The sequence below is a fragment of the Ambystoma mexicanum genome, chromosome 11 (assembly GCF_040938575.1).
Source record: "Ambystoma mexicanum isolate Mex_15411 chromosome 11, UKY_AmexF1_1, whole genome shotgun sequence".
Classification (NCBI taxonomy): Eukaryota; Metazoa; Chordata; class Amphibia; order Caudata; family Ambystomatidae; genus Ambystoma; species Ambystoma mexicanum.
In genome coordinates, this window is record NC_090934.1 from 1,074,403,570 (window position 1) to 1,074,429,336 (window position 25,767).

The following is a 25,767-nucleotide window of genomic DNA, read 5'->3' on the forward strand; positions in this document are numbered from 1 at the left end:
GCGTTTCAGCAGATTTCTCTTCCAAGTTCTTCTTTGGATTCCTTTGTCCAGTGGTCGACTCTGCATTCCAAGCCAAAAAGCCTCGCCTTTTATGCAGGTTTTTCCAATTCATTCCAGTATAGCTGCCAATCACACAGCAAGGTGGCTGTCCTTGCCGGACAGCCAGCCGGCCAATAACCTTTGGGTGCATTCCTGTAACCAAGGGGATTAAGCACAGGGTGTTTCAGGCACCTCCCTCACTTCCTGACCCTGCCAGACATACTGGAGCCAGAGGCAGGCCTCACTTGTGAATCCCGCCAAAGACAGCGAACAAAGGGACCAAACCTGGCTTGGCATGCAGAGAAAATCTCAAGGAGGATCTTTCCAGCAAGAAATGGTGATAAGAGAAGACCGGGGCCATTTTGACAATATGGGCACCCATGGGTGCCTTACTGCAGCTGCGAACGCAGACCGCGGTAAAAACACACAATGGTAGTAATAAGTAAACCACTGTCACCAGCCATTCATTGTAGAATGATAACAAAAATGTTACATGAGAAACTAGGCAAAGGGGATACTAAGTAAACTCTCCAGCACCCTATGGTAAAATAGTGTGTGCTGGGTCTAGAAAGTTACAAAATGTAAGTAAAGTCAATTTCACTTCACTGCTCTTGGAAACAGTAGTTTATCCAAGAGAAGGTATTTAAACCTTTGGGAAATATAAGACTTCCCTGTGCCACTGCACTGAAGGTACTGTGCGCGTCACAACGCAAGGATGATGCCTATGGTGTTTGTCAGACTTCAAAACCAAAAGAAAGTGTTTAAATTACAGAAAAATACGAGAGAGGGAAAAATGTCTCACTCTCTCCAGGTTAAAAATTAAAAGTTCCTAGAGTCCAACAAAAGTGTTGGGGGTCTCTAAGGTAGAGAGGAATTAGCACATTTCTGAGAATTCTCAACAGTCCACCTAAGAAGGACTGGAGGAGTGAGTTGTTGCAACTGGGGAGGACTCCTTGTGAGGCCCGAAAGGAGAGGGTGAAGAGAGGCGTAGCCTTGGGTGGAACTAGGGAGCAAATCAAGAGCTGAGGCATCTCTCTCTCCCAAGTCGATACCCTAGGAAAATACGCTATCACCGGGGCCTGCAGAGCAGGTAATGGTACAGTCGTTGAAGGGGCCATTGTCGGAATCACCAGAGGCCTAGGTGGCAAGGCCACTCTGGGTGTGGCAGTCTTTGTTGCAACGGTGAAGGTCGTGGACGAGCCCGTTGACAGGATTGAACTTGACGAGGTAGTCAGCTAGAGGGGCAACAGACTTGGCAGAGGAGGTAGTCAATGGGGTCTGTGATGACGCCAACGTCGTTGACAGTGAAGTCGCCGACGGGTCCACTGATGGGTGTGTCGACAGGGTTTTACGCTTCACAGCTGGAATCAGCATTTTTCTCGCAGATGGAACCTGGCCGTTCAATGGCAAACTGCCCTTTAACTGTGAGTGCGACGACAGCCAGTGTTTCTCAGACCGGTTCTCCACAGCTGTGATGCTCATTGCTGAAGTCGGAGCTTGAGACTAAAGCCTTTTTTGGCATTGTTCCCCGGGAAGTGTCCTCAAAGGATATCAACCTCTTTGTCCTAGGGAGCACGATCTTTGGGCCTGCTGACCCAGGAAGAGGCATGACTGTGCACAGAGGCAGAATCAAAGGCCTTACCTTCAAGCCACGCCACCAACATTCTATGACCGTTCTTCCGAATTTTGGAGGAGAAGGCCTGGCATATGGAGCATCTCGTCAGCATTGTGGTCGGGAGGTAGACAGATGCACTTGAGGTGCCGATCAGTTTTCATGCTACAATATTTTCAGGCCTTTAAGAGGCCTTTTTTCATGGTTTCCACCACGGTGTGAACAAGGACCAAGACAGATAATACGATTGCGGGATCTCGTCCAGAAATGGATCACTGCCGCCTGTGGTCACAACGTGACCAAAGAAGAGGACAAATGAGACTATCTTGCAAAAATAGGCAAATAATTATCAGTATTTCAAGGAGCAAAACACGAGGAATCCAAACACACAGTCTGGTAAAATTCTGAAGATGGCCACCAGGGGTGGAGCTTGGGAGGATGAATGTCTTTGGCTGGGGCAGTATGACCCAAAGTGACATCAATAGGCTACAGAAGCGATAAGCAGTTTTAGCTTTAAAGCAAAACTGCTTTAATATTACTGTAGATTCCCAGCTGGACGAGGAATATTCATGAGGATGTGAATCTATGCAAGACCCCCATGCTGAAGAAACAACTATTTCCCTACTCTCTAGTACTGATAAATGCTCTTTTGAACAACTCCTCGGGCCTCATGAACACGCACAGCTCTTCTACGCCATGAATTATGGCAGGAGGCGCTATATAAATCCAAGGTAACATGAGTATATTGGGGAGAATTCTCAAAAATGTGCTAATTCCCTTGACCCCCAGAAACTTTGCTGGATTTTGAGGACTTGATTTATTTTATCTGGAAAGAGTGTGGGCCTTTTTTTCCCACTCATGTATTTTGATGTGTGTTTTACTCTGTGTTCTTTGATTATGGAGTTTTTTTTTTGTGTTCTTTGATTATGGAGTTTTTAAGATTACTCCATACACCCTCACTGTTGTGACACAGGGATGTCTTTTTAGACTTCCCAAAGGTTTAAATACCTTCTCTGGGATAAACTATTGTTCCCAGAGAATGCAAGGTTAAATTGACTTTACTAGTCTTTTTAAATTCCTAGACCCAGCACACACTATCTTCCTATAGAGTGCTGGAGGGATTACCTAGTATCCTGTGTCTAGAAACGTAGCAGTCAAATGCTACCCCTTTCTATCGAAATGGCTGGTGACAGTGGTTTAACAACAAACTACCATGATTTTTCCCGACCGCAAACACGTAGCTAAAAATCACGGAGCCATGTTTTTCAAGATAGCTCCTTAAGCCCCTGTTTAAACAGGCCCTGGTCGTCTTTTTTCGCCATTTCATTTTGGAAATGTCCTACTAGTGTTTGTCTCTGTGTGCCAAACCAGGTTTGATTCCTTTATTTCTATGCCTTTGGCAGGCTTCAGGACTGAAGACCGCCTCTGGCGCCTGAGTGTCTGGGGTGGGCAGAAAGTGAGGGAAGTGCCCGAAACTCCCTGTGCTTAGTCTCCTAGGAGACCCAAATGCACTCTGGTGTGATTGGCTGGCTGACTTTCCGGCAAGGACAGCCACCCTGCTGGGTGAGTGGCAGCTAGGCTGGAATGAATGGGGGAAAAGTTTAAAAGGCAAGTCTCTTGGACTGGAAAGCAGAATCGACCACTGGAACGAAAGAACCGAAGACGAGCTGGAAGAGGACAGCTGCTGCAACTCCTGAACCGTTGGTTTGCCCGGTGAAGCCCTGCTGCAGGTCCGAATTGCCAAATTCACCTCGACGGAGAAGCACCTTTAAGGACGACGTCTTCCTTTGAGTTGGTGGGACCAATCAACTGGCAAGCCATCTGGATACCATTCTCGGAGCTGGTCAGGATTAACTAGGGGGAAGGAGACCAGCTTGTCTGCTTGATGAACAGCTACTCAAACTGAAGTGACTCCATTTGGTCTGCGTTTTCCGATGATCCCGTGCAGGAGTCTCCTGACCTCCTCCCTCTTGTCCACAGGACGGAGGCTCAGGAACAGTGACATCTGCAGGAACTGCCAGGAACCAACGTCTTCAGCTGCATCCGTTTGCTTCATATTAAAAGGTACTGTGCCAACCCGATTGAGAGAACGCTTCTCTCGCGGTGAAAGTTTGTGGAACTTTCCCTACTTGCAGGCCAAATCAGCTTGTGACCCAACACATGATTCTTTTTCGTACAAACTACTTCTGAGAACTTTGGCAAAGACTTTACAGTTTACTTCAAGAACTGCCCTTTCCTATCCAAGACACTAGTACATTGATTTTGGCCTAGGCCTAATGAACTGAATCGAGTCCTCTAGTGAACTAAAACTATTTGCACTGCCTAAGAAAGTATTTGTGATTTATTCTGTTAACTTGTGCCTTTCTACTCCCATTGAAAGTGTAACTGAAATGCCATTTTGCTCCCATTTCAGGGGAGCCTAATTTTTTCAGAAACTTATTGGTTTGCTATTGAAGTGTGTGTGTATAATATTAAGTTGCCTCCTTCTAGTGTTTTCTAACTGATTGTAGTGTTTTACCAAGAAACCTTGAGGAAAGTGTCTACTTGAACCACTGTGATTGGAAGACCTCTGTATAACCTCTTGTACTGCTCACATTCCCTCTTGAGATAAGCCTGGCTGCTCAGCTCGCTACCACAAACTCTGTTGTACAGACTTATACCAAAAGTAGGTTTTAACTTACACCTGTAGTCCTAATTATATGTGGTGGTCCCAGAGGGTACTGCATGCAATTCTGCCTAACACTGACAGCAATAGGCTATAGAAGCGATGAGCAGTTTTAGCTTTAAAGCAAAACTGCTTTATTACTGAGGATTCCCAGCTAGACTAGGAATATTCATGAACATGTGAATCTATGCAAGACCCCCAATGCTGGAGAAACAACAATTTCCCTACTCTCTAGTACTGATAAATGCTCTTTTTAACTCCTCCTCTGGCCTCAGGGACATGCACATCTCTTCTACGCCATGAATTCTGGCTGGAGGCGCTATATAAATCCAAGGTAACAGTAGTCTGCAAAGAGGGAACCGGAAACAATCCTCCTGTCAGGCACCCAACCTGCGTACCTCTCCTGGTATGGGCCCCGAATACAGCCACAATTGTCCAATTTTGCAAATCACTCAAAACCTGGCTTTTTCAACACCTGACAGAGGACTAAAACAGATGGACTGGCGCAAAGAGCGCAACTCATAATACTGCGCTGTTAAAATATGCCAAACACAGGCTACCCACACCCTGCACTGCGCTCCGATGCGCTTAAGCCAAGTCTGTGTTGAACAAAAAAATAAAGAGATGTAATATATGCAAAGAATATGAATCTGAGCAGATTCACAAGATTCGTTACCAATAAATCGGACAAAAAAAAAAAAGGAGGAACATGGGTTCTGTGGGTTACCATACTGTAGGAGGGATTAAGTGCAATTTGGTACCGGCTTTGTAAGCTGGTCCAGTTCAACCATCTTCTGATGTTTCATCAGGAAAAATCACTACTGCCCCCACCCCTCCTAACATCCCTTGCTATCATTCTCATGTGACTTGGGTTCTTCCACCTACTGTGTGTAGTGGAGAGATCTGAGATGAGATTATTTTAGCTATTTAGCAAATCATGTGCTGCTCAATGATCCCATTGCGCCCCTCTGACAAATAGGTTTTTCCTCCAACATACCTCAAGGGGATGGCAATTTTCGGTCACATATTTTCCATCCGACGTGGTGTCATCCCAGACAAGTTTCCCTTTGTTAAAGTACTTTTGTTTCCTACCCATGGAGAAATAAAATGTGTTAATACTTCTAAACAAAACCACCAACACAGAAAAGTACCAATCAAATACTTGTGCAAAATGACTTGAGATCCTTTCTTCCCAGAGAACAAGGTGCTAGATCATGTTATTATTCAATTGAATATTTGGAGACTAAAACAACGAGGAAGACAATAAAAAAGGTCTGTCGAACACAATGTCAATAACATTTGCCACAATACAGATCTATAATGGTCACATATACTGTATTTGCTCTACAAAGGTTTGGGTCGATCCTATCGAATCGGTCAAATCCGATTTGGTTGAGTTTTCTTTGGCCACAAATATGTGGGTGGTGAGGCCCCCTGCAACCATCGGACCACCCCCTAGATTCACAATAACCCCCACATCTATTTGCGCTCAATTTAGATGAAAAAACTGGGACCAAAGCGGATGCCAGCACACTTCTACTACGAGAGAAAGCATACATTCACCAACCACGGTACAATCAGATCCTCAGCTTACTTACCCCTTAATAATAGGGGACGACAAGTACAGTGATCATGACTAAAAGTTAACATAACACTGCCACTTCAACATGTTAAGTAGTATTTTTTTGCATTAGTGCATATCCTTGGGTGCGTGGTATACCGTCATTTCATCGCTGCACTTTTCATCGCAGCGTTTTTTGCCGCGATTTTTTTTCGTTAAAAAAAAACGGAATTTTTTTGGGTGGAAAGTTTTTTTTCAAATGGGGTTGGGTGTTCGGGATGTAAAAAAAAAAAAAGAGAAAGGGGGATTTTGGGGGATACCCCCCAAAAAAAAAAAAACGTTTTTTTTCGAAAAAAAAAAAAATCGCGGCAAAAAACCCTGCGATGAAAAGTGCGGCGATGAAATCACGTAGAACCGGGTGCGTGACCTAATGAGTTTTAGGGAACCCTGTATTCAGAAACATTTGGCGCAAATTGTAAATGTTTTTATGAGGATTTAATTTTAACTTGATATGATATATTACATTTATAGCGTGCCCATACACAAGTGTTTCAAGGCGCGACGAGACAAGGGAGGAGAACAAAGGGAGGACAAGGCAACAATCTCACTAGGCCTAGTGACATTGAGATCGCGCAAGTGCAGGGGAGAGGGAAGGGGAAAGTGCCAGGGGGAGGAGCAAATGCAAGATATAGGATCAAAACATCAAAAAACTAGTGCGGCCAGAAGGTGGCAGTGCAGGGCTAAGTGCAGAACAAGTGTTAGCTATATTATGTTATTTGGCATTAATATAGCGCTCTATACATCATTGGTATGACCTCAAAGCGCTGGTAGGTTGAACGTCCTCAGGGACCGTAGTCTAGGTCAGTTTAGAGAGTAAGGCGTCATAGGGTGCACCAATTGTGTGGGCAGCCGATGCAATTGCCTGATGGTAGCTGCAGCCTAACATTCGGTGTGGTGGTATCTGATATCAGTTGAATGTGTGCAGTCTGGAGGATGGACACCAAGAATGGGTTCTGGCTGTGTAGGACGTTTATGTGCGCAGCTAGGCCGGTTTTCGTGGGGTGTAGCTTTGTTTTATTAGAATGATGAGGTGTTTATAGTGTAATGTTCAGCTAGGCTGAAATTGAACGAGGGGTGTAGCTGCACTCTAATTGTGTGTTCATGTAGAGTAGAGAGTAAGCATAGTAGTACGCCACACTATCCTTCACCAGACAAACAAACGCTGTGGTAGCAGCATCAGCATACACTTGCAAACTGATCACTGCATGCAGGCCCGTCCTCCCGACATCCAACTGTATCATGCTTGCCAGAACCCTAGTTATGTCCAAAATTGATTATTGCAATGCCCTCTACTTCAGGATCAGCCAAGAAAATATCAATAAACTGCAAGTAACACAAAATGCCATTAGGGCTGCCCTCAACATCCCAAAGAAGTCCCACATATCGGACACTAGACGCAACCTGCACTGGCTGCCTGTCGAGCACAGAATCTCCCTCAAAACACTAACACAAAGCAAGGGTGAATCTTGCCCCAGCATACCTCACCAACAGACACTCCTCACATACTTCCAAAAGGCCACTTGGAGCCGCTCAAGCTCACACCATGTCCATCCCGAGATTTAAGCTCCAAAATTCTGGTGGCTCCAATTTCCCTGTTCTGGCAGCCAAGCTATGGAACGCGCTTCCTTCTTCCCTCAGATCAGAACCTTCCTTCCAATCATTTAAGAGTAACACTAAACCTTGGCTCAAGGAACTTGATCTTGCTGGACACCCACAAGCTTAGCTTTGACGAGAATTTATTAGGGGGTCTCTTCCGATCCACATCTCCCCTCTCTAGCTCCCTTCCTGTATGGTAATTTTATTATGTGGCACTGCCATTTGCTCTGCTTTTTATTGTACTGCAATACTTTGCATTGCATGTCTATACCTTGTAATCTATGTAATTACTGTATATGTTTGTGTAACACTGTTTTTCCTATACATGCGCCCAGAAGCCCCAGGAGCGCTTTACAAATAAAATAAATACAAATAGTAATATGGGAGGGGAGTGTTTGGGTAGAGTTATGATCTAAGGAGCACGCTAATCGCGATTTCAAGCGTGTGTATGCTTAATAGTGACTTAATAAGTGTATTCAGTGGTGTCATTGCTCGGGATCTCATTGAGCATTTGTCATTGGGTTGCAAGGTCTTAGTCAGCTCAGATGGTCATAGTCGGCATTACGGAAAGAGGCACGTTTTTAGAGCTTTGCTGAGGTCAGTCTTCGGTGCGTCAAAAATGGTTCAGAAGGCGGATCCTCCGATCCTGACAGAGTTAGAGGTTGGAATCACTAGAAAGAGGGCAGTGCTTGATCTTAGGGTGCGAGAAGGGAGATAGTGTTTTGTCTTCTCTTGTAGGTACTTTGGGTCGGTCTTGTTGCACTGCTCAGTGAGTGATTGTTAGGGAGAATTCTCAGAAATTGTGATTTAGACTCTGTTGAAGTCTGAAACTCCAAAGGCATCTTTACATTGTGACACAGAGCACCTTCAGTGCAGTGGCACAGGTAAGGCTTAGATTTCCCAAAGGTTTAAATACCTTCTCTTGGTGAAACTCTGTTTCCAAGAGCAGTGAAGTGAAAGACCTGCATTACTTACCGTAAAAGCATTTCTGATGGTTGTATCTGCTTAGATTCATATGCTGTGCATAGTCCGACATCCAGTGGTCACTGCAGAGTATTGCATCTTGTTTTTCGAAAGTCGAAAAGGGGACGTCGACATAGGCGTGTCTAATACTATCCCTATAGTGACGTGTAGTGCACCCAAAATCCCTCACGAGGTCCCTCTGTTTGTATTTTTCTGAGGGAGCCTTATGACTAACATGAGTGAGTACAGAAAAGAGAGAAAGTAATAAAATGTCTATGTTCCTTCCATCCGAGTGGGGGGGAAGGGTGGGCGCATGTGAATCTAAGCAGACAACCATCAGAAATGCGTTTACGGTAAGTAATGCATGTCTTCTGAGTAACCTTCTGTTTGTTAATCTGCTTAGAATCGCATGCTGTGCATAGACTAGCGAGCAGTACCCGGAGTTGGGTTGCGAGAAGGAACAGTAGAGAAAAGATGTCTTAGTACTGCGTGTCCCACCTGGGAATTAGATCTAGAACGGGCATCTAGCCAATAGTGTTTTGTAAAGGTGTGTACAGAACTCCAGGTTGCCGCCTTGCAAATGGATTGAAGGGGAACATTGAATGCTATGGATGCCCCAGCTCCTCGAGTAGAATGTGCTCTAGGCTTGAAGGGCAGTTCTTTCTTAGCAAGTGTGTAAAAGTGATACACTGGACAATCCATCTAGATCTAGTGGATTTGGAAACTGGATCTCCTTCTCTTCCTGCCGCCACTGAGACAAAGAACTGATTAGTCTTTCTTAGTGGTCGAGTTCTTTCCATATAAAATATGACTGCTCTGCGCACATCCAGTGGTGCAGGCTCTTTTCTCCCACGTTTGATGGGTTTTGAAAGAACGTTGGTAGTTCTATAGACTGGTTGACATGAAACTTTGAAATGAATTTAGGTGCAAACCTAGGGTGTGCGTAGAACCACCTTATCTTTGTGAACTGTTACAAAGGGATCTAAGATAGAGAGTGCTTGTAGTTCACTCACTCTCCTAATGGAGGTGATAGCTATCAAGAAAGCAGTCTTAAGAGTGAGATCCTTCAGGGTCGCTTTATGCATGGGCTCGAGGAGGGGGGGGGGGGGCGCATTAGCCTGGATAAAACAACGTTCAGGTCCCATCCGAGAACTGGGTTAGATATAGGAGGGTGAATTATTTTCACTCCCTCCATGAAGGCTTTAATAACTGGAACTTTCAACCATGACACTTTATGTTGCGACGTAGTGTAGGCAGAGAGTGCAGCAAGGTGAACTTTAATAGAATTAAAGACTAACCCCGAGTCCAGCAAGTGAGTTAGATATAGAACAATGTGTGGGAGAGCAGTCAACGGGGTTGATGCTCTTTTGAGTTACACCAGATGACGAACCGTTTCCACTTACTAGAGTAGCAGTAACGAGTGTTCGGTTTCCTTGCCTCTCCGAGAATGTCCATGCATCTCTGAGGGAGCTGCAAATGTCCAAATTCTATGACCTCAGGAGCCAGGCTGCCAAGTTCAGGGTCTGTGGGCATGGATGCAGCGTTTGGCCCCTGTCCTGCGACATGTTGTACGGGCAGGGTAGCTTCACTGGAGGAGACAGTGACATCTCCATCAGATGAGCAAACCAGGGTTGGCGGGCCCACATGGGGGCCACCAGTATCATGGTAACTGGTTCCTGGTGCATTTTGTGCACTATCTTGTTGAGAAAGCAAGTCGGGTGGGTTAGGGGGGGGGGAAGCATAGACAAATTTCCCTGACAATGTTATCCAGAGACCGTTCACTTTGGAGCAGTTCTGGGGTACCTGGAGGTGTAATCTTGGCATTGGGTGTTCTCCAGAGTTGCAAACAGATTGATCTCTGGGAAACCCCATTATGCGAAAACGTTGGGGACAATGTCTTCGTGCAATCGCCATTCGTACTCTGCGGGCAGAGGGAAGTGTCTGCTGAGTCCGTCTGCCAGAAGATGACTGGTACATGTTGAGATAACATGTGTTTGAGAGCCCACTTCCAGATGTTCTGGGACAGCTTGGACAGTCCTGGAGAGTGAGTGGCCCCTTGCTTGTTCAGGTAGTACATGGCAGTGGTGCTGTCTGAGGATCAGCACTGTTTTCCCTTGTAGGTGCATCTGGAAGGCCTTCAGTGCTTTGAAGACCGCCAACAATTCCAGCAGGTTTATGCGTTTGGACGCCACACTTGGGAGTCCAAACTCTGTGTGCAGTGTGATGGGATAAGTGAGCCCCCCCATCCTGTGAGGGATGTGTCTGTGGTTAGAGCGGCGTCCACTGCAGGGGTGGCAAAGGATTTCCCCAACATGAGGTTTTCCCTCGACCACCACTGCAGCGAGAGAACCAAGGCTTGCGAGACAACCACAGGATCGTCCCATTGTCAGCTGGCCTGACACCACTGTCTGTTGAGCCACTCTTGCATTGGGCGCAGGCGCGCGTTAGGGACCAAATAAATACATGACGCCATCATTCCTAGCAATCGCATGGCTTTGCGTACCGTCACGTCTCGACCGGCTACATATTGAGGGATCTGAAACAGCATGTTTTGGACCCTCTCGGAGGGGAAGACGAGGCAGTCCTTGGTTCGAATTAGAGCCCCTAGGAATAGCTCGACTTGGCTGGGGTCTAGACTGGACTTCTAGTTGATGGGGAAGCCCAGGTGGAACAAGAGATCTACAGTCTTTTGGGTATTTGAGAAGCATGTTTTATAATCATCCCCGGTTATGAGCCAGTCGTCGTTAAGGATAGACTGGAATGCACAACCTGCGCAGGTGTGCCGCTGCCACTACCTTCGTGAATACCCTTGGCGCTGAGGCTATGCCGAAGGGTAGCACTTTGAACTGATAGTGTTTGCCTTCTATCATGAACCTGAGTTATTTCCTGTGGCTGGCAACATTAATGTGAAAGTATGCATCTTTCATGTCAAGCGTTGCCATGTAATCCCCCTGTGAGAGCAGGGGGATTACCTCCTGCAAAGTCACCATACAACATCTTTGGGGTTTAACAAATTTGTTCGCTGGGCGCAGATCTAATACAGGGCGCATGGTTAAATCCTTTTTGGGTACAAGGAAGTACACTGAATAAATACCCTCCTTTACCTGTGATAGAGGCACGACCTGACCTCTATGGCTCCTTTTTCCAGCAGTAGTTAGACTTCCTGAAGAAGGATGGAGAGGTGTTCTGGTGATAGACGTCTTCCCCTTGGGGGTCTGAATGTTGGGGACCGACTGAATTTGATGCAGTAACCGTGGGCTATTGTTGACAGTACCCAACGGTCTGTGGCAATTCCCTCCCGTGCTTGCAGAAATGATGTTAACCGGCCCCCGACCAGAGATGCATGGGAGGGGACCCGAACTTTCGGGTCATTTGGTGGTGGTAGCCGGGGAGCCTCTGGAAGTGGGGCCCAGACCTCTTCCCTTGCCACAACGTTGTCCTCTGAGCATACTGTCCACTGGTTCCCTGAGGGGAGGTCCAGTTGCTGGCTGAGGTGTATTGTGGATTTTGTCGTTGGCCACGAAAAAAAGTGCCTGTTGCCATAACCTCGCTTATTAGGAGGTCTCGTGATTTGGTCCAGGGTTTTTAATGTTTCGGGTTCCTTCTTAGCTGTTTCCAGTGCGTCATCAACCGCCTTACCAAACAAGTTTGAGTCTTCAAGGGGTTTGTTTCTGAGGGACGCATGTGTTTCTGGCTTGAAACCTGAGTTCGGGCCAAGTAAGTCGCTTAAGATGTACGCCCTGGACTAGGGAACAGCCAGCCATTTCTGCAGCATCTAAGGTGTTCTTGATGATGCTTTGGTTTACCCGAGTACCTTCTGTCACAGTGGCTAATAAGCGGGTTCGCTAGGGCTCAGGGACTTCTTATAGGCCTTCGCGCAACAGTCCCCATTGGGCATCGGCGTAGCTAGCCAACAAAGTTGTATTGTTGGCAATACGCGTAGCAAAAGCGACCGAGGATGTAATCCTCTTCCCCAAGGCATAAAGCTTCTTCCCCTCTTTGTCCGGAGGTGCTTCGCTAGTAGAGAGAAGAACCCCTGCCCTTTTCCTCTTGGAGGTTACTACCAGGGAATCTGGTATGGAATTGCACCCATTATATATGGGATCAGAAGGTGAGGGGCTAAAAAGCTTCAATTCTTGGATTGACACCTCCAACTAACGCAGGTGTAGATAAAGAGGGAATGAGGCGTTCTTGATTGAGGCGAGAAGGGGTATGGCTTGGCTAGCAAGCGGCCTTTCCTTAATTATTCTTTCAACAAAATCTACTTCTGGGGTAGTCTCCCCCGTATCAATTTGAAAATGTGCTGCCGCCTTGCGTAGCATTGCATTGCATTGAATGTGGGTTGATCGTCCACAGGCGAAGGTCCTCTGACCGGCGTGGTCTGAGGAGAGGGCAGATCTAAAACATCAGGGTCTGTTAACGTCCCTGGTGACTGCCAGGGCTGTGGTTCACATATGTTTGGGTCTTCCTCAAAGTCCCCTACAGGGTCTTGTAGATCTTCAGTATTAAGGAATTCTTCCTCTTCCTGAAAGTGTGGCTCCTCTTCAGTGAGGTCATATGTATCCATTTCTAAGTGGGTCAAAAAGTCTTGGGAATTTGGCCCTAGGGTGTTCAGGGAGCACCTCCCTTGGCCTTTTAGGTGAAACGTGTTCAGAAGTGGACACCAACCTATCTAGCCTGTCCATACACTATTCAAATCTTTCCCCAGTCCACTGGGGATATCCTTGAAGTTCAAGGATAACCTTGAAGGGTCTGGTGGCGGAAAGGCTTGCTCCTCCGCCTCTAGGCCTTGAGATCTCTCATAGCACGGAGGATATACCCCCGTCGCCCTCTGGGACGTATCTCTGGGTTTTCCCTTCGACGTGGGGGGACGTTCTGGCGTACTCTGTAGATTTTGGCGTCTCCCTGACCCTCTGAGCGGGCTTTGGTGACTCCTTCACCACCCGTTTCTGCGAGTCTTTGGAGACTATTCTAGCTATGCTTTCCACGACTAGCTTCTCTGTCGAGGGCTGGTCGTGAATAGTTTTCGGCAGAGCCGGAACCTTATCGTCGACGGACGCCCTCTTCCGAAGCGTTTCGACGGATGTTTTGGTGGTAGTGCCCTTACTTGAAGAAGGCCCAGTCGCTAGGCGCGCATGCAGCTGCGGGGAGGGCTGCCGGCCCTTACTGTCGGCGGAGGCAGCCGGTTGAATCGGTGTCTCCGTTAGCGCTGAGGCCTTCGATTTACTCGACAAATGGGTTGTGTGTTTAGTGACTTTCGTGTGCGTCAGCGTCACCGGGGTGTACATCCCCATAAGTAGGGCTGGAGCCTAGATTTTCGGGGCCGGGGACAGACGCAATGGTGTGGGAGGTCAACAACTTCTGTTCCGGAGGTAGCGTCATCACTATCCCCCTCGTCACACTCGGCGGCCGCCGCTGCGGGTGAGGAATCAGCCTTCGACATGCCGTAGGCTGCCCATCTTTTGACCCTGCGTTCCTTCAAAGTTTTTAGACGAAGGAGTTTACAGGCCGCACACCCGGCCTCGTTGTGGTCGAGGGGTAAGCAGCGGTTCCTTCCACAGAAATTTGCTGTTACGTGGGCAAAATATAAAAGGAGTCCTCTCCACAGCTGAGGATGTAACCAGTGATAACGACCCGGAAGGAAAGGGGGTTGGGGGGGGGGGGAGAAGAGGAGGCATTCTAGCAGAAACAAATGTCCACACCAACCCCCACTCTCTCTACTGTGTAGACCGGCGAGGCACGTGTTCGGCAGCACCGATAGGATCACCTCAGTCGAAACCACCGCCGAAGATCTTGACTCGGCGGGGAAGTTGAATGGCTGTTGAAAGAGGGCTGGAGGTGTTCTGGGCGGAAAAAACAATCTGAGGGACCTCGACACGTGAGGGATTTTGGGTACACTACACGTCACTATAGGGATAGTATTACAGACACGCCTATGTCGACGTCCCCTTTTTAACTTTTTAACTTTCGAAAAACAAGATGCAATACTCCACAGTGACCACTGGATGTCGGACTAAGCACAGCATGTGATTCTAAGCAGATTAACAAACTTCAGAATTGACTTGACTTACGTTTTGTAACTTTCTAGACCCAGCAAACACTATCTTACCATAGGGTGCTTGAGGGATTACTTAGTATCCCCTTTGTCTAGTGTTCGGTAAGATTTTCACAAAACTGGTAAATCTTCCTGACCTGGGTCAACCCCAGAACTTAATGCCTCTGTGTGGGAACCTTTTTCCACACGCACAGATTCTTTTACTCGTTTTATGGGGGTCTTTTTTTTTTACTCTCCATAGTGTCTTTTTAAAGTTATCCTCTTAAATAACTTATTGGCAAATAAGTGCCTGTTGTTGCTGGGTTGCCCTAGGGGCTCCATTTTTTACTTTCGTTTGCTAACCTTGGGAGAACTACAGTTCCCATGGGTAGAAAGGTTATTTGGATCCCTTTTACATTTTATTTTGTGAAACCAACACACCACCTTGTGTGGAGTGCTGGGGAGATACAATCTGTCCCCTTTCACACTAAAACTAACAGTTCTGTTACAGGGACAAGCTTACCTTCAATGACTGGTGGCAGTGATAGCTTGAAGTTGGTGTGCACAGCTGCAGTAAAGGCACTTAAGGGTTCTCATTTCACCAAAATGGCCTGGGTCTTTTTTTCGCCATTTTAGTGTTTGTCATTTCTTGTTCCTTCCCCCGACATCCAGGGCGGGTGTTAGGAATAAATCTCATATATGTGCCAATTCCCTTCACCTTAGAGACCCCCAGCATCTTTGCTGGATTTTGAGGACTTTTTTTTTACCTGGAGAGAAAGTCTTTTTTCCCCACTCCTTCATATTGTGAATGTGTTTTACTCTTGTCTTTACTTTGGTTATGGAGTTTTAGACAACTTCATAGGCATCTTTTCATGTGTCACAGCACCCTCAGCGCAGTGGCACAAGAAAACCTTTTCAGGCTTTCCCAATGTTTAAATACTTTCTCTGGGATAAACTACCGTTTCCCAGAGTAAGTAAAGTGAAATTGACTTTACTAGTCTTCAAATTCCTAGACCCAGCACACCCCATCTTACCATAAGAGTGCTGTAGGGGTTACCTAGTATCAGTCTGTCTAGAAACTCATGCAGCAGTCAAATGCTACCCTTAACACTCGAAATGGCTAGTGGCAGTGGTTTTACAACGAACTAACATGATTTCTCCTGACCGCGAACACTGGTAGCGTTCAATCACGGGAGCCATGTTTTTCAAGATGGCGTCTAAGCCCCCTTTGTTTAAACAGGTCCGGTCTTTTTTCACCATTTGTTTTTGGAAAGGTCCTTCTAGAGTTTCTCTGCACGCCAAACCAGGTTTGGTCCCTTTGTTCCATCACCTTTGGCGGGCTTCAGGACTGAAGACCACCACTGGGGCCCGAGTGTCTGGGGTGGGCAGGAAGTGAGGGAGGTGCCCGAAACTCCCTGTGCCTTGTTTCCTAGGAGATGCAAATGCACTCTGCCGTGATTGGCTGGCTGACTGTCCGGCAAGGACAGACACCCGGCTGGGCGAGTGAAAGCTAGGCTGGAATGAATGGGAGAGAACTGAATAAAAGGCGAGTCTCTTGGCTTGGAAAGCAGAGTCGACCACTGGAGCGAAGAAACCAAAGACAACCTTGAAGAGGATGGGCTGCTGCAACTCCTGAACCATTGGTTTGCCAGGTGAAGCCCTGCTGCAGGAGCGAATCGCTAAGTTCACCTCAACAGAGAAGCCCTGCAAGGACGACTTCTCCCTTTAAGTTGGTGAGACCAAGCAACTCAACACTAAGCCACCTGGATGCCATTCTCGGAGCTGGTTGTATTTTCCTCAGAGTGCTGGAGGAAACCCAATAACCAGGGAGAGGGACACCAGTTTGTGTGCTTTACTACAGTTACCGGAATCGAAGATTTGCCAGTGCCAGCTTTTTATCTACACTGTCTAAGAATAATTGTATCTTTCATATTCTAATAATTTTTGCCTTTTACTCCCCTTGAAAAGTATTCTGAAATAGTATTGAGGTATATTTGTGTGTTATATAATTGCCTCCTTCTTGTGAATGTTTTATAACTGACAGATAAATTAATAAGTATATATCGAAGAAACCTTGAGTAAACTCTTACAAGTTTACTTGAACACCTGTGATTGTAGACCTCTGTGTAACATCATTACTGCTCACATTCCCCTCTTGAGATAAGCCTGGCTGCTCAGCTCCGCTACCAAAACTGTAGTACAGAGTTATGCCAAAGGTTGGTGTGCTTACACCTGTAGTCCTAGTTGTGTGTAGTGGTCCCAAAGGGTACTGCATACAAACTCTGCCTAACACTGGTGGCAGGTGATGAGGATAAATTGTAGAGTTGTTACATTGAGAGTTATGCTTTACTTTTGTTCAAGTAATAACCTTCACAAGGCTAAGCACCACTATAAAAGCAATTTTAACATACCAGATATGGATAACTTCAGACAGGAAGCCCTGATCATTCTAACAATTGAGCAACTGAAAGAAATGTGCAAGGTCAGGAATCTCCCTGTTAAAGGAAAGAAAAATGAATTGATTGAAAGACTGCTGAATCATCAAAACCTGAATAGGAGGCCTGTCACACCTGCTATTTCAGAAAATGTGGAAAATGTTGATAATGATTCCGAGTCCAACTCTAATATTGTTGAAGAGTCAGAAGAGTTAGAGGAGTCTCAGGATGTGAGCCCCTCTGCACCTCAAGTTCTTAGGCATCAACCTTCAGCCACAGGGACCCTACCAGGTCCAATAGTGAGTCCAGAATGTGTCTCTCTTGAAGAGTTAGAGTTGAAAAGGCTACAAATGCAAACTGAAAGCAAACATCAATAACTCAAACTAAAGAGAAATGGAAATGCAACATGCTCTTGAAATGAAGAAATTGTCTCTTGAAACTGTTTCTATCCCAGAGTCTTCTAGGTCTCTCAGTCCTAAGAGACCTTGCATGCCTAAGGAAGCTGTGAGGATGTATGAGGTGAAGCTTGATATTTTGGATTGGCTGGGTGCTTTTGAATAGAACTATGGGATTCAGGGTTTCACAGGGAATCAGTGGATTCCTTGGCTTTTGTCTAGGCTCCCCCAAGTTGCAACTGATGCTGTAATGGAGGTGGGGGAACTTGAAAGATTGGCGAATGAAAATGTGAAGCTAGCTTCGATGGCTAGATTTGGGAAAACTCCTTCCCAGTACCTTACGAAGTTTAGGACCCTCAAAAAGACTGATGGTACCCCTTGGGCTACCTGGGTGTGCATGTTTGAGAAACTTCGATGGATGGGTTAAGGGTTACAGAGTTAACACTTTTGAAGGAATGAGAAATCTGTTTATGTTGGAATCTATTTTTGATGCCTGCTCTCCTGAGCCGAGAGAGCACTTGGCTGACTCTAAAGAGATTGATCCCAAGAAGATAGCAAAAGCTGCTGACTTGTGGGTTGCCAACGGGGCTACTCAGAAAAAGGATGAAGGAAGCAGCACAAGATAAAGATAATTCTAATACCACCAATCCAAAAGGGGGCCCCAAACACAAAAAGGGTAAGCCACAAGGGAAACTGAATCAGACTAGTGATACCTCTGGTGCCAAACCAGAGGGAGGTCAGCAGAAGCCCCAATTTGTCAAAGCATTTGAAAAATGTTATGTTTGTGGGTCAACTGACCAGGTGAAAGGGGATCCCAGATCTAAGGGTAAACCTTCAGGGGTCCATGCTGCCTCCTTGGCCTTCTCCCCAGAGGAAGAAGTACATATGGCAAGTGGAAACTTTCAACTACTGGCTGACGACCCCATTGGAGTCTCTGCCAGTGTTTGTGTCCCTGGGTCTGTGGGAACAGCAGAATTTAGATGTCTATAATTCTATACCAGATAACACCAAAGAATATTACAAGGACAGTACTCGTCAATGGTCAGGCGACCCCTGCCATTAGAGACACTGGGTCCAGCATTACAGTGGTGGATGAAACCTTTTCAAACCTGAGGATGTTGCTAAGGCACCCAAAGGCCTCACTAAGCTTGCTGTAGGCCCTATCCAAACGCTTCCAAGACTACCAGCTCTCATCCAGTGCAACAATATGGCTAAGAATAGCTGTCAGTGTACAAAGTGAGGTGCCTGGGAGAGTCCTGCTGGGAAATTTCTTTAAAACTTTTTTTTTATTATTTGTATTGCGCACCAGACCCGTAGGTATCAGGGAGCATAACATGAACTTTCAGCTTAGTTACACAATGAGAAAATACAACACAATGCATATGATTTATACAGGTCAAACAATATACGTCAAACAAAGATCTAGTTATGCATACATCAAGATTACATAAAAAGCAGCATAACAGTGGGAAAAATGGTCAAGTGGTCATTTACAATGGCTGGTCAAAAATGTGAATTTAAGTTCGCAGGTAGGTGGATACTGATCTACAATTATTTACAAAGTGGCAGAGAAGATCAATTATAGGTGTCAGAGAGCGGGCTTTATTTACCAGAGTCTTTGAACCATCATATTAGGTTTTGGTGGAAGTTCTGGTAAGATTGATCTGCTCTCAATAATGATAATGATGTGTTATTTATATAGCGCCTTAATCCAAAGCGCTTTAGAGAGTACATATTTACATACAATATCACCCAACCGAAATTGGTACTCATTTATCGACCTCCGAAGGATGAAAGGCTGAGTTGTCCTTGCTGGGATTCGAACCTGCGACCTGCAGATCAAGCTCAGATCGCAGCAGCGAGCGTTCAACCCGCTGAGCTATCTTACCGGCGAGGGGGGGCAACGCATTCCAAAATTGGGCTGCCTTGACCGAGAAGCTATTGCCCCCAACTCTGGATAGCTTGAATCTTGGGACTAGAAGTCAGTTGGTATTGGATAATCTAGTAGTTCTTGTGGAGGATTTTCTGGCAAGTCTTTCAGCCAAATAGCAAGGTGCCGCGTTGTTCAGGCATTTATATGTGAGGCAACTTTTAAATTGATTTGGTCATGAGTTGAAAGCAAGTTATTGGATCTTCTAATTGCGGAAATGTGTTCTCTCCTGGCAATTCCGAGTGCTGCTCTCACGGCATCAATCTGAAGGATTTGGATTTTTTAAATAGTTTGTTGGCTCGTATGTAAAATGCATTACAGCAGTAGAGTTTAGACAAAATAAGCGCTCTGGCCAAGGTAATGCAACTGTTGTTGGACAGAAAGGGTTTACCTGCTCTAATCAGTTTGCAAGTATATGCCGTCGCTGAGGCCATGGCATTTACTTGCTTGTTGAGAGACGATGTAGAGTCTAGGTAGAACCCCAGGGTTTTCACCTCCTTAGCTACGATGTTGGTGTTATTGTCAATATTAAAAGGCAGTGCAGTTGGGGCTCAGTTTTTTGAGGGATGTTGTGCCCAAGATAATGATCTCAGTCTTATCATTAAGGCATAGTCCATGGGTGGCCATCCATGTCTGGATGATGAGATTACCTTATTTACCAAGGTCAAATCCTTGTCATAATCCCCAGTAAGTGGTAGGAGGATCTGAGTATCATCTGCATAATTAGGGTAGGTGATACCAAGATGATCTAGATCATCGAAGTGGATTTTTGAAGATGTTGTATAGGGTAGGAGAGATGCAGGAACCCCGGGGCACTCCGCAAGTGAGAGGGATGGGGTCTGCGGCTGCTGTAGAGGAAAAGACTCTTAGTCCGATTACTTAGGAAAGATTGTATCCATGCTATAGCTTCTGAAGAAAAATAAGGGGCTGAGTCCAGATGGCTGCATAAGACCCCGTGGACAATGAGGTTTATGCAGCCTAAAGATCCAGGAGAAGAAGGGCCGATTTCCCTTTGTCCCGGAGTTCGTCTCTCTGGGCCTTCAGATCTATTAAAGCTGTTTCGGTCCCTTGTTGGGGCCGGAAACCTGACTCACATGCTCCAAGTAAGAGGTTGGATTTAAGGTGTTTTTCTATTTGTGAGTAGGCCATCTTGTCTATGATTTTCAAAAGAAAAAGGCACTGTAGTAATCGGTCGGTAATTAGTGGGTATAGCTGGATCAAAGGTCTGTTTTTTAAGTAGTGGTAGCACCCACGATTCTTTGAGGTTATTTGGGATAATGCCTGAAGAGAAGGAGGCATTAATGAGTTTTGTGATGAAAGGGGCCAGGTCTCTGGCTGCATCCTTTATAAGTTGGGCAGGGCATTGATCGTCCTGGCAGTAGCAATAGAATGTGTTTTTCTGTTTCGAGTATGGTAACTTTAGAAAACTTAAAGCGCAGGGGATTAGCAGTATTACTGGGAGGTGCAAGGGCGACAGTAGGTGATGTGGTACAAATTAGGGATGCTTTTTTATTGGCAATTTTAGACTGTAGGGTCTTAACTTTATTGGCAAGTGCTTGGTTAGAGACCATAGTTTATCTTTTACACAGTTGTCAGGATGGGAGCTTCGAACTCTTTCAGGATAACAAAGAGCTCTTTCGTACTTGATTAAGCTTGTGATATTCTGGAGTTGCAAGTTTCACGTTTAGCTAGAAGTATTTCATTTTTATAGAGCGGTTATAGTGCGGAGGTTAGTCTTGTTTTCCTCAGATGGTGATAATCTCCAAGAGACCTCGCATTATTTTGTTTTTATTCGTAGTGTTTTCAAGTGGGGTGTAAACCATGAGTTAAGGTGAGCTTTCGGCTTGCTTCTCATTTTAAGTGGCACTATGGAGTTAAATGATGAGGACAAGACTGTTATACTCATTGACCAAAGCATCAGGCCCCAAATTTTCAGGGAGCACATTAAGTGGGGAGGATGAGGGGGGAGTACGTTGTCACAGGTGATATTCTTTTTGTTCCTTATGGGTATAGGTGGAGCTAACAATACTGTGGAGATGTTTTTTTTAGTGACTAAAGAGAAGGCTACAAGGTAGTTATCTGTCCAGATTTGGTGTGATATGGATAAGATAGAGGCATTCCAGTTGTAATCTGCCACCCAGTCAAGTATTCTCCCTTTGTTGTGAGTAGGGCGGTGCACTCTCTGGGTAAGGCCTAATTCAGTTAAGATGCTGGCCAATCTGGTTGCATGCATATCTTTAGGGTCATTAAAACCTAGGTTCATATTCCCCAATAGGAGGATCTGGGAAGAATTTTTTTAGATTGTTAGAGGATGTTGGAAATATCTTCCTCAATCGTTCCGATGTGTATCCTAAAGACCATCCTGAGCTGCAGTTTTTACTGGCAGAAGGTGGCCCCTGTAGGGCAGACTTCAGCAGAGGTCAAAGAGAGTGTCCTACTCTTGAAGGACTTCGCCAACAGGCAGCTTCCCAGCTGGACGGGCAAGAGCCCGGGAAGCACAGGTTGTACTGGGAGGAGGGCCTCTTCTACAGTGAACCTACTGAGTACATACCAGGGGACTACAGAAGACTTGTAGTGCTTCAGGAGATCAGACACCAGTTTATTACATTTATTACACGGCCAGACCCTTCGGTATCACGGCGAGGTTACAGACAGCTTATTGAGATATTAGACAGTGACAATTCTAGCGTGGTTTACAGTAAAAACAAATACAACGTATTTACAAGAAAATTAATACTACAAAAGCATGTGCAGCATATTTACAAAATCTCAAGGCAGTTTTATTAGTATTGGTTAAATAACCAAGTTTTCACCAGTTTTTTAAAGCCCAAAAAAGAACCCTCTTTTTTGATACAGGGAGGGAGGTCCAGTGTTTGGGGGCTAGGTATTGAAAACCGCTTCCCCCTGCTTTGGTATTCTTATAGTGGGGTGTTGCCAACAGTAGATCGTTATTGGATCTTAGGGTTCTTGTAATTTCTTTTTTAGGTAGTGCCTTATTTAGGTAGATGGGTACTATTTCCTGTTGACATTTGACCGTTATACATAGGGCTTTGAAGATGACTCTAGCTACGACAGGCAACCAATGGTAATTTCTTCTGGGCTTGGATATGTTGTCCGATTTCCTAATTCCTAGGGCGGCCCGTAGAGCTTTGTTATCAACAGTTTCTGCAGTTAGCCCATGAGATTCCTTTGGCTGGTCACTTAAGCTTTAAGAAGACCAAGGAAAGGCTTTCTTTTTATTTCTACTGGCCTAAGTTGGGGTCTGATGTAGATAAATTCTGTAGAAGCTGTCAGACACCTGGCAAGAGTGGAGCCAAGAATGTGGCACCTTTGGTGACTCTCCCAGTGGTGGGAGTCCCCTTTGAGGGGGTAGGAATCAACATGGTTGTCCCTTAAACCCTCCTACATCTTCAGGCAACCAATTTATATTGGTGGTAGTAGACCATGCCACTAGGTATCCTGAAGCTATACCTATGAGGACTGTTACTGCTCAGGCAGTTGCTAAGGCCCTACTTGATATTTTTACCAGAGTAGGTTTTCCTAAGGAGGTTATCTCTGACAGGGGATCTAATCTTATGTCCCACTACATGTAGACCATGTGGAAAAACTGGCGTGACTTACAAGTTCTCAACTGCCTACCATCCTCAGACTAATGGGTTGGGAGAGAGGTTTAACCAAACTATGAAGAGCATGATAGGTGCTTTAGAAGAACCCCTTAGAAGAAAGGGGGAACTTCTACTGCCATGCCTTCTCTTTGCTTATAGAGAAGTCCCTCAGGAGGGAGTAGGATTTAGTCCCTTTGAACTCCTCTAAGTCATCCAGTTATAGGCCCCTTTTCTCTAATTAAGGAGCGGTTGGAGAGTGCTCCTTCACCCAAGCCAGTGAGAGTCACTGACTATGTGTTGGGTCTCCGAAGAAGGACATGACAGAAGCTTCTGATAACTTGAAAGCAGGTCAGGCTCTGGTTAAGCATTGGCATGACTAGAAGGCTAACATGGTTGAGTTTAAGCAAGACCAGCAAGTTTTAGCTATGGTACCTACAAGGCAGAGGAGAGGTCAATTATTTGGTGGACTTAGGCAATCCTAAGGAGACCCCCAGGGTCTTTCGCACCAACCGTCTAAAAGCCTATGGAAGTGGGAGCTTAGCTTCTAGCCTCTGCTCAGGAGGAGAGTGAACCTCTACCTGACCTCTTCAGGGGACAACCTTAAGATGGGAAGATAGGAGTTAACCTCTCTTCTAATCTCACACTGGAACAGGAGGAGTGCAAATCTCTTAAATCAGTTTGCCTCTCGGTTTTCACTATCACCAGGCTTGGCCCCTTGTGGCCAGCACAATATTCTCACTGGTGACTGTTTACCTGTCAAAAGCAGAGGTTACAGAATGTCAGACCATGTAAGAACCCACATAAAGAGGTCAACAAGATGCTTGATCCTGGGGTAATAGAGCCAACTACAAGTCCATGGTCTAGTCCAGGAGTACTAGTGCCAAAGGCAGGATCCAAGGAGTTGAGATTCTGTGTGGATTATAGAGCCCTTAATGCAGTCACGCAGACTGGTGTCCATCCTTTACCTAGGACAGATGAACTGGTGGAAAAACCTGGTTCAGCCAAGTACCTCAGAACATTTGACCCAACATCAGGCTATTGCCAAATATCTCCGACAGACCATTCCAAGGAGAAAACTACATCAGCCCCAGCAGGCCTCTACCAGTTTAAGGTTATGCCTTTTGGATTAATAAATGCACCTGCTACATTCTAAAGGAAGGTTAATCAAGTTCTGAATGGGATGGAAGATTTCTGCATGGCAAACTTGGATGACATTGCAGTGTTCAGCCCTACTTGGAAAGAACATGTTGGCCACTTAGTATATGTTTTGCAGGCTCTTGAGCAGGCCCATCTGACCATAAAGCCAAGTAAATGTCAAATTGGTCAGAGCAAAGCGGTCTACCTTGGACATGAGTTAGGAGGAAGTGAAATAAGGCCAATGCCTAGCAAAGTACAAGCTGTACAAGAATGGGCCACCCCTTCTACTGAAACCCAAGTGAGAGCCTTTTTAGGTCTCACTGGTTATTATAGGAACTTCATAGAGCACTATGGGACCATAGCTTCTCCCTTAAATAGGATCTCCTCACCCAAATTCCCCAAAAAAGGTCAGGTGGAATGAGGAGTGCACTAGTCAAGCTCCAGTCTTAAGAGGTCTTGACTATAGCCAAACCTTAATTGTACAGACAGATGCTTCCAATACAGGTATAGGTGCAGTTCTGAGTCAGCTGGATGAGAAAGGTAGGGAACACCCCATCCGCTTCATCAGCAGGAAGCTGAAGGAACCTGAGACAAGGTGGGCAACCATCGAACGGGAGTGTTTTGCCATTGTGTGGTCTCTGAAGAAGTTAAGACCATACTTGTATGGATCTACTTTTGTGATTCAGACAGACCACCAACCCTTGAGATGGTCAATGCAGATGAAGGGGGAAATCCTAAATTGTTATGGTGGTCAATCAGCCTATAGAGGTTTGATTTTACCATTGAACACAGCCCAGGGTGTAATCACCAAAATGCTGATGGTCTCTCCAGAATGTATGACCTATGGAGTAAGGAGATTCATCCAGGGGTGGCTTAAATCCTCCTGTCCCTTAGCGCGGGGACGAGTGTTAGGGAGAATTCTCATAAATGTGCTAAATCCCTTCACATTAAAGACCCCCAGCAACTTTGCTGGATTTTGAGGACTTGATTTCTTTACCTGGAGAGCGTGACCCTTTTTCCCACCCTCTAAGGTGTTTGAAATGTGTTTTACTCGTGTTTCTTTTGGTTCTGGAGTCTAACCAACTCCATAGGCATCATCTTTCATTTGTGTCACACAGCACCCTCAGTGCAGTGGCACAGGGAAAACTTTTTAGGCTTTCCCAAGGTTTAAATACCTTCTCTGGGATACACTACTGTTTCCCAGAGTAAGCAAAGTGAAATTGACTTTACTAGTCCTTTTAAATTCCTAGACCCAGCACACCCTATCTTACAATAGAGTGCATGAGGGGTTACTTAGTATCCCCTGTGACTAGATACTCATGTAACAGTCGAATGCAACCCTTTCCTCTCAGAATGAGGGGTGGCAGTGGTTTTAGAACAACCATGATTTTTCCCAACCGTGAGCGCCGGTAGCGTTAAATCGCGGGAGCCATGTTTTTCAAGATGGCGTCTGAGCCCCCCCCTCAGTAAAAACAGGTCCTGGTCTTTTTTCGCTTTTTTTGTTGAAAGGTCCTTCTAGAGTTTGTCTCTGCGCGCCAAACCTAGTTTAGTCCCTTTGTTCCTTAGCCTTTGGTGGGCTTCAGGAGTGAAGATCGCCTCTGGTGCCCGAGTGTCTGAGGTGGGCAGGAAGTGAGGGAGGTGCCCGAAACTCCCTGTGCCTAGAAGACCCAAATGCAAGGAGAGTAGACCAAAATGCAAGGACAGCCACCCTGCTGGGTGAGTGACAGACTGGAAT

The 25,767-nt window shown here is 45.8% G+C and overlaps 1 protein-coding gene across 8 annotated transcripts in view; it reads right to left on the minus strand.

Moving 5' to 3' along the window:
* The window catches only part of CLK3 (CDC like kinase 3), a 336,052-nt gene that overhangs the window by 28,977 nt on the left and 281,308 nt on the right, over positions 1-25,767 (minus strand). For all 8 annotated transcript variants that reach the window (XM_069624327.1, XM_069624326.1, XM_069624329.1 and 5 more), the window contains one exon: positions 5,314-5,404. In XM_069624327.1, the coding sequence (XP_069480428.1) occupies positions 5,314-5,404 (91 nt within the window). The remainder of the gene's footprint in view (positions 1-5,313; positions 5,405-25,767) is intronic.